General features: G+C 44.6%; 2 protein-coding genes across 2 annotated transcripts; both read left to right on the forward strand.

Moving 5' to 3' along the window:
• Nucleotides 1-510: 510 nt before the first annotated feature.
• LOC125758230 (uncharacterized) lies at nucleotides 511-4430 on the forward strand. Its single transcript, XM_049415209.1, has 4 exons — nucleotides 511-571; nucleotides 1566-1702; nucleotides 2988-3100; nucleotides 4237-4430. The coding sequence occupies exons 1-4, from the start codon at nucleotides 569-571 to the stop codon at nucleotides 4428-4430; spliced, it is 447 nt and encodes a 148-aa protein (XP_049271166.1). The 5' UTR covers nucleotides 511-568.
• Nucleotides 4431-5143: 713 nt separating this feature from the next.
• Nucleotides 5144-12867, forward strand: LOC119388785 (uncharacterized). The gene is made up of 8 exons (XM_037656197.2): nucleotides 5144-5253; nucleotides 6019-6133; nucleotides 6832-6904; nucleotides 7717-7762; nucleotides 8652-8671; nucleotides 9327-9399; nucleotides 11854-11957; nucleotides 12651-12867. The coding sequence occupies exons 1-8, from the start codon at nucleotides 5191-5193 to the stop codon at nucleotides 12706-12708; spliced, it is 552 nt and encodes a 183-aa protein (XP_037512125.2). The 5' UTR covers nucleotides 5144-5190; the 3' UTR covers nucleotides 12709-12867.
• Nucleotides 12868-13075: the final 208 nt, after the last annotated feature.

Consider the following 13075-nt stretch of genomic DNA (forward strand, 5'->3'; position numbering starts at 1 on the left):
CAGAAAGGCACTGTGAAACGATGCCACCGAAAGAAAATGAAAAGACTGGAGGGGGCGCCGCTCATTTGTGAGCAGTTATCACGGATAAGTTCCAATTCGCACGGTTCGCGATCCTTGCGATTTTTCAGTAAGTAAAGTGTATACAGAGAAAATGACAGTACTAGTACCACTACTCGTTCCTTTCTGCAAAAACACCTTGACTGTAAACCAGATCGCTTTAAATTGCGCTTGCCAAACCCAAATGTCCTATCCTGGAGCGCCAGGTAATGAAATGCTATCGCATTAGGACAGACCCCAACCGACGGCGTAGTCTCGAATTAAAAACCAGAACGTATAAGCTTGCGTATATCTGACAGAAGTTTAATTACTGTCGTCTTTTTTTATTGAATTATGGCTTTTTTGACATATGTCCAGAGCACGTTATGGCGAGCACGCCTTTTTTCTGCGTAATGTTTAGCTGGCACAGTGGTCAGAGAGTTAATGATTCTTGCCTAACTTGTTTCTCATTCACAGGCTTAGCACGGAAAGGTTGTGCGAATACAGACCTAACAAGTGTCAAAAGCATGACATGGTGAGCAATTTGTGGTATCTTGATGAGTGTTAGTTTGGGAGGCGAAAATTCATTAACGAAAACAATTTCTTGCATGTATATTTTTATCTTGTCATTTATGCAATTATTTCAATAAAGTGTGTCTCCCGACACACTGTGTGCAGCGGATTTTAGAGACAGATAACTCATAGCGTATGTATCGGGATTTCTGCTGTGCAACGTGACTTCAGCACTACGGTAAAATATTTGTGCAGACATATGGACTCATATGCATGCCGCTTATATACGATTGCTAATTGTTTATTGGTCAACGGAAAATTACTCACTCTACAAGTTTTTCATAGAGACGAGCGTCACACGAATATAGGCATGGTTGTGGCATCTAGGACACGTCCAAATCTTTTGCTTTCACGCAGTGCTATGCTCTACTCTGTAGGAGAGCTGGCCAACCTTCCTCACAGCGGTAACTGTCATGCTCCTCAAGCAATGGATTGCGTTGTTTGGCAAACGTGTCCGAGAGGTGGGCACTGGGTATTTTATGCACCAGCCCTGGCACATAGCCGTTGCAGGAGGGCGTTAGTCGGTGTCTGATATCCTGATTACGTAGTCTCCTGTAAAAATTACTAGAAAAGTCAATGTTGCTACATAGGTTCAGTGATAGCGGAAATGAGAGAGAGAGACATTTATTTTGAAAGAAAAGTGAACACTTTCGTCCTGAGTCAAAGTTTCGACCTGCTATAACTAAGGGGAAATCTTATTGGCGTAAAAGGACAGAGTAGGTGTGAAGCCTGAGTATGAGGGTGATGGACGAAGGGGAGGAATTTCGTGCGCAGTGTTCTACATGGGCTCCTCAGGCCAGCCTTCTTGCCTTTCCTGAGGACAAAATCCGTCTCTCAAAAGCAACAGGTCTGAACGCACAGTGTTCTTCTGTTTCTCGCCTCTGGAATATTTCTCCGCGAACATCCGTTGTTCATAGTTATGAATTATCTGTTTGTGTTACACCCCGTGTACGCAGATGTACGCCCCGGGCTTGTACATAGTCCAGTCGATGCCCGCCCTACGGAATGCCACAGCGTTTCCAGTCCAGGATCTCGTCTCTTGCGTAATGACGGCTGGCAACGCGCGGTGCCCCGATTACAACTGCAGCACCAGGTACGACCTGTACGTTAGCTTTGCGAAAACTTGTGCCGAGGGACGCGACAAGGTAATAGTTAATTGTGCTTCACTGGTAAATTAAATTTCAGTAATATCAGCGACTTCACCGTCCTATACCACGGTGGTGCAGTAATGGCAATCCCGAAAAGACACAGAAGTGGAAGTCATGGGTGTCGACATGAACTTGATAAGGCCCCTCTCTATTATAGAACCTCATGACGAGATGAATTTTGAATATGCATTTTAGGGATAAGTTATAAGTTCACCTACAAACAAGGATTACGCTTAAAAGAACTGATGACATGATGCAGTGAGTTCTAGCAATATATTTTGAATGATGACACAGCGAATAATAAAAACTGTCGGGCTTTTACGTCCCAAAACCACGGTGTAATTAGGAGAGATATCGTATTGGAGGGCTCCGGAAATTTCGACCACCTGGGCCTCCATAACGTGCACCTAAGACTAAACACACAGGAGCATTTTGCCTCCATCGAAATGCGGCCGCAGCGGCTGGGATTCGATCCCATGACCTTCGGGTCAGCAGTCGAGCACCATAGCCACCAGGTCACCGCGGTCGGCTCTTGAACGAAAAAGAAAGGGAGGGGGATAGGTAGAAACACACACAACCACACAAACGCGGGAGTGTCATGGTCGTTCAACAAGGTTAAAACAAGCTTTAAAGATAAAACGATAAGCCCTGTGATCAGCGCGTGCACAGTGCTTCGTCGCTTTCTGTTGATAGAGGTACTGTTCTCGTGCACAGAACACTCGATTTGGTTGACGCTCAGGATGCGCAGTATCCTTTACGTAACCGACTATTTGATTAGGTCCTAACTCTGTCACCCGCTGATATATCCCGCCTGTCCTCGAGACGAAGAACAGAGCAATGTTTTGAAAGCAGAGCTTGTGGACTCGAATTGTTTTCACCAATGGGGCACCTAACTGCGCCGGTAAAAAGATAAGTACTGCAATACTTCCTTGAAGCATAAAAGCCGCCTTAAACTAAGTGTTAAGGTAATTAGCATTAGTAATTACTTCTCGTTAAGCAGATATGTGATTCATAATTCTGATTTCATGCAGCTTAGAGCGGCGTATGCGCTATATCATCTCTGCACAAAGACGGAGATGCATCGTTTAGCATATGAAATTAGGAAACTGTTCCGTTTTTTTTTATGCACCATGCTACGTTTTAACTGCCGAAGGATAGATGTAATAATTACACGTTTCGCATCGCAGCCTTTTTCAAAATATTTTTCTTGTCCTCACATGAATATCGCAGGATTGAGAACACGTACTACAGGATGCCATCGCAGCTGTGTTTCACATTCGACGTGAATGCAATACCACGAGAGGAACACCCTTTCCGGGAGTGTCCTAATCAGTGGGACTGGGGTGAGTGCTCTTCACTGTACATTGGCTGCCAGCCCCGCCAATCTGCATAGCCACCTACCATTATTCGAAGTCCGCTCCTTCATTGGCTCCGTGCTCACCCGATATCGCAGTGTGCCGAGAACCAGTATTATTGAGCTCTTGCCTCTGAGATCAGCCAGAGCGCGTATATACCTCATATCTCGCTGTTCATGCGCAAACATTCAATCCGAAAGCCGTGGTGGACTTCCTTTACTCCGCTTCATTGACTCCGCATAGTGCATGCAATTTCTGTGGCGTGGTGCAGGGAAAGCTGTGAGTCGCGTTAGCAAACCGGTAATCGAGAAGAGGTTCCTCGTTCCCCACCTTTCATAGCACTTCCCGTGACGTCGCCTAAATAAATGTGTCACAAAAGAATTAATTGCATACAGCGAACGACCTCTGCACAGCATGCAGCCTGCTGTCGTTACTGAGCTGTTGATACAGGTGTTAGCCTACACTGCACTGCGCGATTTAGACACGTATGAAGTTGCGATGCTGGAGCAGTAAAGCGCTGTAACGAGGGGTGAAGCGCGGCAAGCTGTCAAGCCATGTTTGTCGCTGCGAGTCCTGGTTGCGTGACGTAGTTCTTGTCAGCATTTTGCACTAAGAAATTTTGCTCGCTTGTTACAAAAGCACAGGGATGACTAATACTAAGCAACCTGCCGCAGTAACGCCCGGATATTAACATCAGCTACTGATGGGTAATTGCGTACCTCTTATATAACAAGCATTTCTCCCGCATGTACATTTCTTTGCATCATTCGCCAGGTTCCGATTCTGATAATTCAATTAGTTCTTTTCTTGAAACCTTGGTTTTTTGTGCAACGAACGTAAGAAGATTTTGCCAATCCGTGTCGTCTATACGCCTGTGCAACGCCCATGGCTTATTCTATCAGTTCAGCAGGCACGTAGCCAGGATTTTTTTTCGGGGGGGGGGGGGGGGGCCCAAGGCCTAATTGTTCGAAAGAAAGTATTTCCATGGCAAAAATAAAACAAAAGTTGCACGGGAATATAGAAGGCCGGACGAATTTCGGGGGGGGGGGGGGAGGGGGCATGGGCCCCCCCTTGCCTACGTGCCTGCAGTTCAGCACTCTATTTTTCAAACACTTTCTGCGCAGAGCTGGAGCTTCGCTACAAATTCTCCCAGCGTGACACGATGCTGTTGCTGCCAAAGTGGGTGTACCCGCTTTTTGTGCATCAAACCGGACTCAGCCCTCCCGACCAGCTGTCCGCAGTACAGCTGCTCCCGGGAAAAGTCATCCAAGTCAGCGTTAAACAGGCGAGAAAAATGTACACCTTCACTGAGTTCTAGGCTATCTGTAGGACTTAAATGCGTTTTCGGTACTTTGCTGGTATTAAGCAATCTGCGGTCGCAGTCTTCATTTATAACGTTCGGGGAAATCAATTTCACAGCGGAAGACGACTAATTGCGAGCGGCGGCCTTGTCCTGTGTCTTTTTTTTTCGTTCTCCCGTCGTTCGCGCTGTTTCACCAAAAAGGAGAACGGAGTTTCGTATTGCATAACAGAAGTTGCTGTATGTACAGTGTCAATTTTTATGAAAGGGAACACGGGAGCGCATGGCCTGCGCGCTCCGGCGGCTGCCGTAAGCTCCGTCAACCGACAGCTAACGAAAGCTTGCCCGCTTTTGGCGTCATCTATTGGCTAACAAAATAACGAATCATGGCCGGTTGAGAAGCGCCTTTAGATAACGCTGCCTCTCGGCTAGCGTTAAGGGCGCGCTGTGCTGGCGCGCCACGCTCGATTTGTTAACAGGCAGACGACGCGCTGCCTGCATCGCCCGTTACGCGAGCCGAGATGCAGCATTATCTAAAAGCGCTTCGCAACCGGCCATGACTTGTTATTTTGTTTGCCAATAGATGACGCCAAAACGGGCGAGATTTCGATAGCTTTCGGTTGACGGAGCTGAAGGCAGCCGTCGCAGAGCGCAGGCCACGCGTTCGCGTGTTCCCTTTCATAAAAATTGACACTGTACATATAAGCTGATAGGCGTCTTAAATACTTCGAACTACACGCAGTTGCGCACGTTTCGGCTTCCGGCGCCCTACAAGAGCATGTGCACGGACTACAAGGCGATGGGTCATTTTCCAGAATTCAAAGGCATGCTGAACTACGACGTAAGTACACTCAATTGCAGGGCATGTTCCTTTCATCTAAATGCTTGGCAAGAAAAGAAACATAGCAATCGTGGGGATTTAAGGTAAAGCAATGTCTAAAAGAAGTCCTATTGACTGCAGGAACGACAGTGGTGTTCTTGCGGCTTGTGCTAACTTGACGTGCGTGACGTGCTGTCATGCACGAGAAAAAAAGGACGGAGCTTTATTACCTGTTTTGCTATGGGTGATGCGAAGTTTCAAACAAATTAACATGACAAAGCATGTTTTTTTCTTCACAACAACTCACGCGGTAACGATGAAAATTGTATAGGCCACGCCTCTTCTTCTCAGAGGTGTGAACAAAAGCACAAGAAACTGCTGAAGAAATATCAAACCACAGCACTGACAGTGTAGCTCTATGTATATATGTATGTATATGGCATACTGATACGGTATATGACATACTGGTATTTACTACCAACATTATTAACGACTATCTGTCAAACGGTAAGTGCAGCTTAAACCGATATTAAATTTGAGCTTATATAAGGTCTCCCTATACGACGTCGTCTAGCTTCAGCAGCGCATATGCGTGGTTTCTGCAGAATTCATGGGGGATATGGGGGAAGAAGACGCTGTAAAGGATATAAATAAAGAAATTGCGAGCAGTAGCATCAGCATCAGGCCAATCTGCAACATTAAGAGGACATGGCTATGTTGTGCCGTATAGCTTCAAGTAAGCAAATGTTTCTTCTTCGTCTTTCTATTTATTCTTCGTGCTGCCAGCTTTGCATGCAGAAGTGTGCTATGGAGCTGGAGGTGATCCACTGCGGCTGCATCCAGGTGACGTACGAGTTCACGGCAAGTTACCCAGCACCAACTTGCGATTTTACAGCGTCGGGTAAGCTTCCTATTGAAAGGAGGTGCCGGGAACATATGATGCAATTGGCGAGTGCACTGGCAGATAGGCTCCATGTATTTTCCCAATATAATTTGACAGCAACATGGGCAGTAGGTTAATCACCACTTTTATGCTAGGGAAATTGCTAACTTGTCACTAAAAAGCAAGATCTCCGGACCAAATTCTTGAAAAATAAGATCGAGCCTGTTTGGCCAGTAACTAAGAAAAGACAGTAAAGAAACCCCAATCGCTGCACTGACTCTAGCAAAGTGTGCAAATGGGTGATCTGGAAAATCGTTAACCTTGCGTCTAATGAAATATTTAACGGGGAGTAGATAAGAGCGTTAATTTCTCACTTCAGGTATACACAATGCTTTGCTGTCGTACATTTGTATGAACCTAGGTGAGAAGTACATAACGGGAGAAGACACGCTCAATTATTCTTCCTTTTTAAACCTTATTCCGTGTGATTCAAGTGGTCAAAGGAATGCTCATCATGCGCAAAACCTTACCGCTGCGTTTATTGCCCGAGCCGTTATGTCCGATCGAATGAAAGGCTCTTGGCACCGCCTCTGCTAAATCGGTAATAGAGGTCATTTTTCGTGTTCACGATTCCCAATGCCATTCTGTACCTGAATTCAGTGCGGCGGGTTATGATGAAATCATAAGCGACGATTAGTTTTATAAATACCTTTCAGGCGACTGCTTCTCTGCGCTTACTGCTAATGGGACGTACGCGAAGTGCAAGCGCGCCTGTGGACTACCCTGCGAGTAAGTGGCGTCATTTGCACCATCTAATACGTACCATAAATTATGTCCTCTAGGGCACGAATACAGGTACCTCGCCGCTTTGTCCTTCAAACTGCGATGATTAACAACCTTTTTGCTGAGTTGCCTTTCTATGTAGGGCAAATAACGGACGCTCATGTAGCTCAGAACAAACACACACGGAGCGCTAACTTCTAACAACTACTATTTTATTTCCGGAAAGGGCGCCACTTTTATACCCGCAATTCTTCACAGGCACGTGTCTACTGATAAACATAGTGCAAGGGAATATGACGATATACAAAACCTAACAATTACACAAGCAAAATCTGCAGTATTATATTCTGGCACATGCCCAGAAACCCTAGGATTTCATTAAGCTAAAAACTATATTTAACGCATGAACAAGAATTTCAGTTCTTCCTCATTATTGATTCTTTCTTATTTCTTAATAAAATTATTACGAATTTAAGTAGTGAAGCTTTGCATATTAGCCAATTGTACGTATTTATGTGCGACGTATACAGCCTTCGAAATTTTAAGTATAGTGTGCCTACAAGCGGACGAATTCGCATTGACAGGCGCCCATAAAAAGATTTTGAAGATAATGAAGCATGTTCAGTGTTAAAAGGCGGAACAGCCAAGAATGGTTAGTAAACATGGAATAGGCGATGTTTATCCGTTACCTAAGGCTCTTTGAGTGTCAAGTTGTCTTTGAGTGTCAAGTTTAGGCATTTGTCCGTAGTTGAGCGCTCTGCTTAGTAATTATTACCGCATTTCTTACGCCGGGCTTTCTCGTTGTTTTCGATTTCCAGACAGATCCATTATGACGTCCGCATAACCGGGATATCGAATGAACAGGTCAGTGCATGATGATGCATCAAATCCGACACTTTTCTTCACTATCTAGGCGTCAGTTGACATCTGTACTGCGGAAAGAACAAAAGATAGCACTCACTCCTTCCACATGTAGCATTACATACAAGTGGAATTATCTCGGTATTTGTTACTTGATTCTGTATAATAATTTCCTAACAAGCGTTAGGCAATGCACTATCGAAAATAACGATAAGGTGGCCTTTAGGACAACACTTACCTCATAATGGAATCATTCCAAATAAAGAACTCGTTTTCTCAAGATTGGCAATCGTTTCGTTCATTTAAAACTGCGAGTGCGGAAGTAAACGGGTGGGCGCAAACCATATACCACTGTTGCGCAAATATTGCGCACCCTGTTTCATGAGAAGTATGATAGGTGTCAAGACGCTTAGGATGAGAGAGAGCTGAGCTAATTCGTAAGGACTCATCATAACAGGAGTCAAGGCGTACACAGAAGGACGCAAGAGAAGATGTCAATACAGTACAAACACAGTGTCCGTGTTTGCACCTTGCCTTCTTTTATGATATGTTTATCATGCTTTATGATGTGTCCTTTATGATGTTTCTATGATGTATTTGTGTTTAGATATGCCGATGATCACGTGTCCTTAACGAATAAAACACAGTCTGCGCGAAATTTCTGATGTAATATTTGGTAGTTTAAGAAAACTAATCTGAATTTTACATCTCGCGTTCAACACGACCAGAGAAAAAAAATTAACGCCTCTGCCTAGTTTGTGGATTTTTTTTTTCTAAGGACTTGTACAGATGTTTTACTTTCAGGGTTGATTCACGTTTGGGACTCTACTCCGTGAACTTGGTACGAAGACTTATGGTGCATTTATTGGTTCTTTTTCACTCTTATTTGCAGGGTCCAGCAAAGGCTGCACGGTGTGTTACTGGGGTTCGAGACCTCCGGCACAAGCGCTCCCGTATCAATTGTGCTGATTAAGCAATGGCTCTGTCAGTTGCAATCCGCTATCGGCTGCTGCATCGCACCATAAAGGCTCTAGTATGGTTGAGAACGCGATGCGCGATGTCGACACATATATAGCCAAATCATGCGCTGCTTCATAAAACTTGTTCCTGGGCTCGTCAGTACGTGATTACTGGAAAGAAAAACGGGTAGCAACTACCACAGAACATAAAGAGGACAGCGCTTCTTCTGACGCCCTTCTCCATCTCGTCTTCCTTCTGTGGCCTTTGCGCGTCTTCTTTGTTCCAGGAAGCACGTGCCGCTAACGTGAGCATTACAGTGCCAATCCAACTTGCGATTATCTTTGCAAGATCTCAGCACAGCATCCATACGCTTACAACAAACGTGGCATTAAAATACAGCTTGCTTACCTGAGACTGCCTGTCCCAAGACGGCTGTCCCGTTCTACATAAGATATGCACATCTACTGATGCATGCAGTTGTATGACGTCCTCACTGGCTGTAATGATACAAACATTTGTAGCTTTGAATTTGGAGCAGCTTATGAAGACGTACTTCCCGTCGTCATTATTATAACTTTCTCGTTAACCACATTGTTCTTCAATGCAGGGAGCGATTCACATTGAAGCTGCGCTACCGCTCAGACACCGAGGAGTTGGTGCTGTACCAGCCCACGCTGACAGTTGAGTAACCTTGTGCTCCACATAAAAACGTCTGAAAGAGACCACGCCGAATGACGCAAGCAGCGTAGAAAAAAGATTTGTAATCAGTACTCATTTGAAGATACTCTAAAGAGCTACGTTAAACTAAGGATATATCGGCATAATAACACTTTCTTTCAATGTTATTTCTTTTCACGCATCATTAGGGGTTCTAGCAGTGCTCCACTCCTCCTTGTCAGTTAATTTGGTCGGCCATGAACGAGTGAATATAAGAGTAACCATCATCATGATTATTCGCTTATTTTATGTTCACTGCTGGGCGAAGGCCTCTCCATATGATCTTCAGTACGTCTCGCATTGCGCAAGAGTAGAATTGGTATAAATGAATGCTTATAACGACCTCACCGACTAGGAAGTAATATTACATCAGAAATATCGACAGAAGCATGAGGGGAGTGGAGCATGAAAAAAAAAGCGCGAGGACAAAAGACTAGTGAATAAAAAAGATGCCATGTGCAATCGCCACGTTTTGTGCGCTTGTTTTGTAAGCAGACGGAACAATAGGCTACAGGACAGGCAACAGTGTCACTGTTGAGGCACTGGTCCACAATGGCTAGCGCGTCACTAAAGAAAAAATTCGGCAGATCTCACGTACCATGGGAGTCGATATTATGCGAAGCATGCGGCGGGTAGGTGACTGTGGCGTATGTTTTTTACATAATGACACGTTATAAAATGACGCTAAAGATATGTATAAATTTTATACGCACACACATATATATGTTGAAGAGCCTCATATGTGTTATATAACCAGTTGTTTACGGTTGGGTAACGCTGCCAATGGCAACGTGGGTATTACCAACACCAGAAGCGGTAAGCTGATATGTAGTGCTTATACGTGTCCCGAAAACGCACGCATGTTTCACAAACCCGTGTGCATGTGTTAAAGAAGTTCTTCACAGTTCTTGAACAAGGGCATCATCACCGTGATCAGTGAGCACCAGCAGCTGGTCATGAATTGTTACAGGATCCGGTCGTGATCGTGGTGACGAGGGATCCATGTGTAGAGAAGTATGTGGTACAGTAGAGCTGTTGGAATTCGTGGATGCCTCGGTCATTGTGTCGACAAATTGTCTGTCGACAAAGTCGGCGACGTGTCGGAACCAGAAGTCACCCTTCGCGTTGGTGAGGTATAGGCCGTCGAGGCTGGTAGGCCTGGATTGTGGTACGTAGACCAACTTCAGTGAATGGTGTTTGTCGTATTCGTAGACTATACCTCGGCGTATGTGGCCTACGTAGCCTAGTCTACCAAGCGGCTGTCAATCAATCTGGCATCGTCCTCGGTCAGCATGAGGCCATCGCACAGCCTCGTGAGAAATGAAGATCGTAAGAAATGCTGCGTCGTTCTGGCGGTCTAAGTGCACTTTATGGTGCGATGATGTGAATATCATACGTAACTTTCGTTGATGTATTCCTCCGGGTTCGAGCAATGCTTCAATATAACTTGCTGAATAATAGAAATACAAACATATAGTTTATTAGACTGCTATAAAAGCGGAGCCAACACTGCAACTACAGACGTTAATCTGATATTACGCCTGTATCGTAGGAGTACACATCGTAGGAGTATCATGCAGTGTTTATTGCTTTCTTGTAAAATTAGATAGCCAGCACCACAGCCACAATTGACGTTGCACCGATATTACGCCTGCGTAGGCTGTTTTTCCAAACTACTGTACAGACCTGGCGTGGCTCAGCGGTAGAATACCTGATTGCCACGCTGAATGCTTGGGTTCGATTCCTGTTGGGATTCTAATTTTCATTCTTTCCATTCGTTGAGTCAACGCTGCCGATGTTGGTTTTCCTTAACGCCCTAGCATTTAAGTTACCAATGTCTGTTCTCACCCTTCCTGGGTAGATATAAATTGTCAATCACCTGTGGCGCATACCCGTACACCGCGGTCCGTGGTAAACGGGTATGTGCCACACGTGTTTAGTGGAAAGGGTTTGACGACGTACGCGGCAGGATTTTAACGTTATTCATGTCATGACCCGGCAATCATATTCGTCAAATACTCTTACCCTCCCATGCAAATTTTGGTCTACACCAAGTTAAGGAGGCGATCATGAGAGCACCCAGACGTAGGCGGCTAGATAGATAGATAGATAGATAGATACGTAGATAGAAACGCCCAAAGTGCCAGAGGTTCGCTAAGAAATGCTTCGCATTTAAAACTATATTTGTCCCGTTCCTGATTGGACCTTACTGAACAGATTGTGTTTTAATGCGCATAGCTTTTACTCAGTCTATCATTCAGCAAGGTCCGCCCTTTCTTTGTGTAATATACCCGCCTTCTGAACTACAAATTGTCAAGGTTTACGACTCCGTAAGAATGTACGCTGCAAAGAAGGAGAAGCATATCTAGGATATATTCGCAATTGGCAAAGTGTCTTTTCTTGTCCGCTTTTTGCAGAGGATAGAGTTGATGGCCTACGCCGCTGGCTACTTGGGCATATGGCTGGGTGTGTCCGTTATGACGTTTCTCTTGGACCTGCAGGGCTGGATCAAAACTCACAAGTGCGTATTGGATTCCTGACATCGCCGTGAATGATTTGCATTTGCTCTCTGAGGCAGTGTTACTGAGCTTACCTATTTATACGATTATCATTTAGAGAGCTTTAGCAGTGGCGCTGCCTACTTAAATACAAACACGAAAAATGTCAAAACTACTCCAATTTGTTGCTACATCTGAAGATTTACCTTCCTTTAACAGCGTGCCTAATACAAGCCCGCAAACTGAGGCTACTTCATGCTTAGGAAGTGACTAGTGCGACGGCGCATTGCACGTTTATGTAATTACGCGTAACAGAGCTTACGCAAGTAACGCGTGTCACTCAGTTGTATCTCAACGGACATCTTTATATACTGGACAACATCAACATAATAAAAACAACAATATCCACATGCGTTTTGTAGGAAAGGCGTTCTGGCTCGTTATTTTCTGTTCGTGTATCAATTTACGCTCATAAGACACATTTTAAAAATACTCTCCACACTTTTCGGTCTGAATAATATTAATCAAGCTGTAGCGTCTAGTTCGGCTGAAATCTTTAGTGGGACGGTGGAGGAGAGAAATCCTTACACAATTGCCGCGAACGTCTTTGCTATGCTTATGCTCATCGTAGCTCCTTCCTTAGAATTTTTCCTTAATGCTGAACATTGAATATAACCTCTTTCATTTGCTTTTTTTTCTTCTTCTTCTAATCGCAGGCTCAAGAAGAAAGAGCGTTGGATTGATCCAGTAATCACTATCCGCCGAGCACTGTAGTTTAAGCAGTTGTGACATGTCGCAGCGCATTGGAACCACCATGGGAACGACAATATATTAACGCGAGAATTTGAACTGGTCAAGTAGGCACGGGCACGCTTTACGCTGATGTTGCGTCGCTTGTAGCAAATAATTTGATTGTTTACGCCTTCACGAAAATTACGGATTCTTACTACCGTAATTTCCGTGAAGGCGTAAACGATAAAAACGAGGATATAAATGATCGTATACTATCGTATCGCCTTCTGTATCGTGGATTTAGATAAGAGTCAGGGCTCGCAGCGATCTTGCAGTGATCATCTTCAAGATAACAACAATATTTAACACGGATAAGGAAGACAGCGGTGATGAGTATTTTGAATTCGAA

Source organism: Rhipicephalus sanguineus, chromosome 4 (genome assembly GCF_013339695.2).
Source record: "Rhipicephalus sanguineus isolate Rsan-2018 chromosome 4, BIME_Rsan_1.4, whole genome shotgun sequence".
Classification (NCBI taxonomy): domain Eukaryota; kingdom Metazoa; phylum Arthropoda; class Arachnida; order Ixodida; family Ixodidae; genus Rhipicephalus; species Rhipicephalus sanguineus.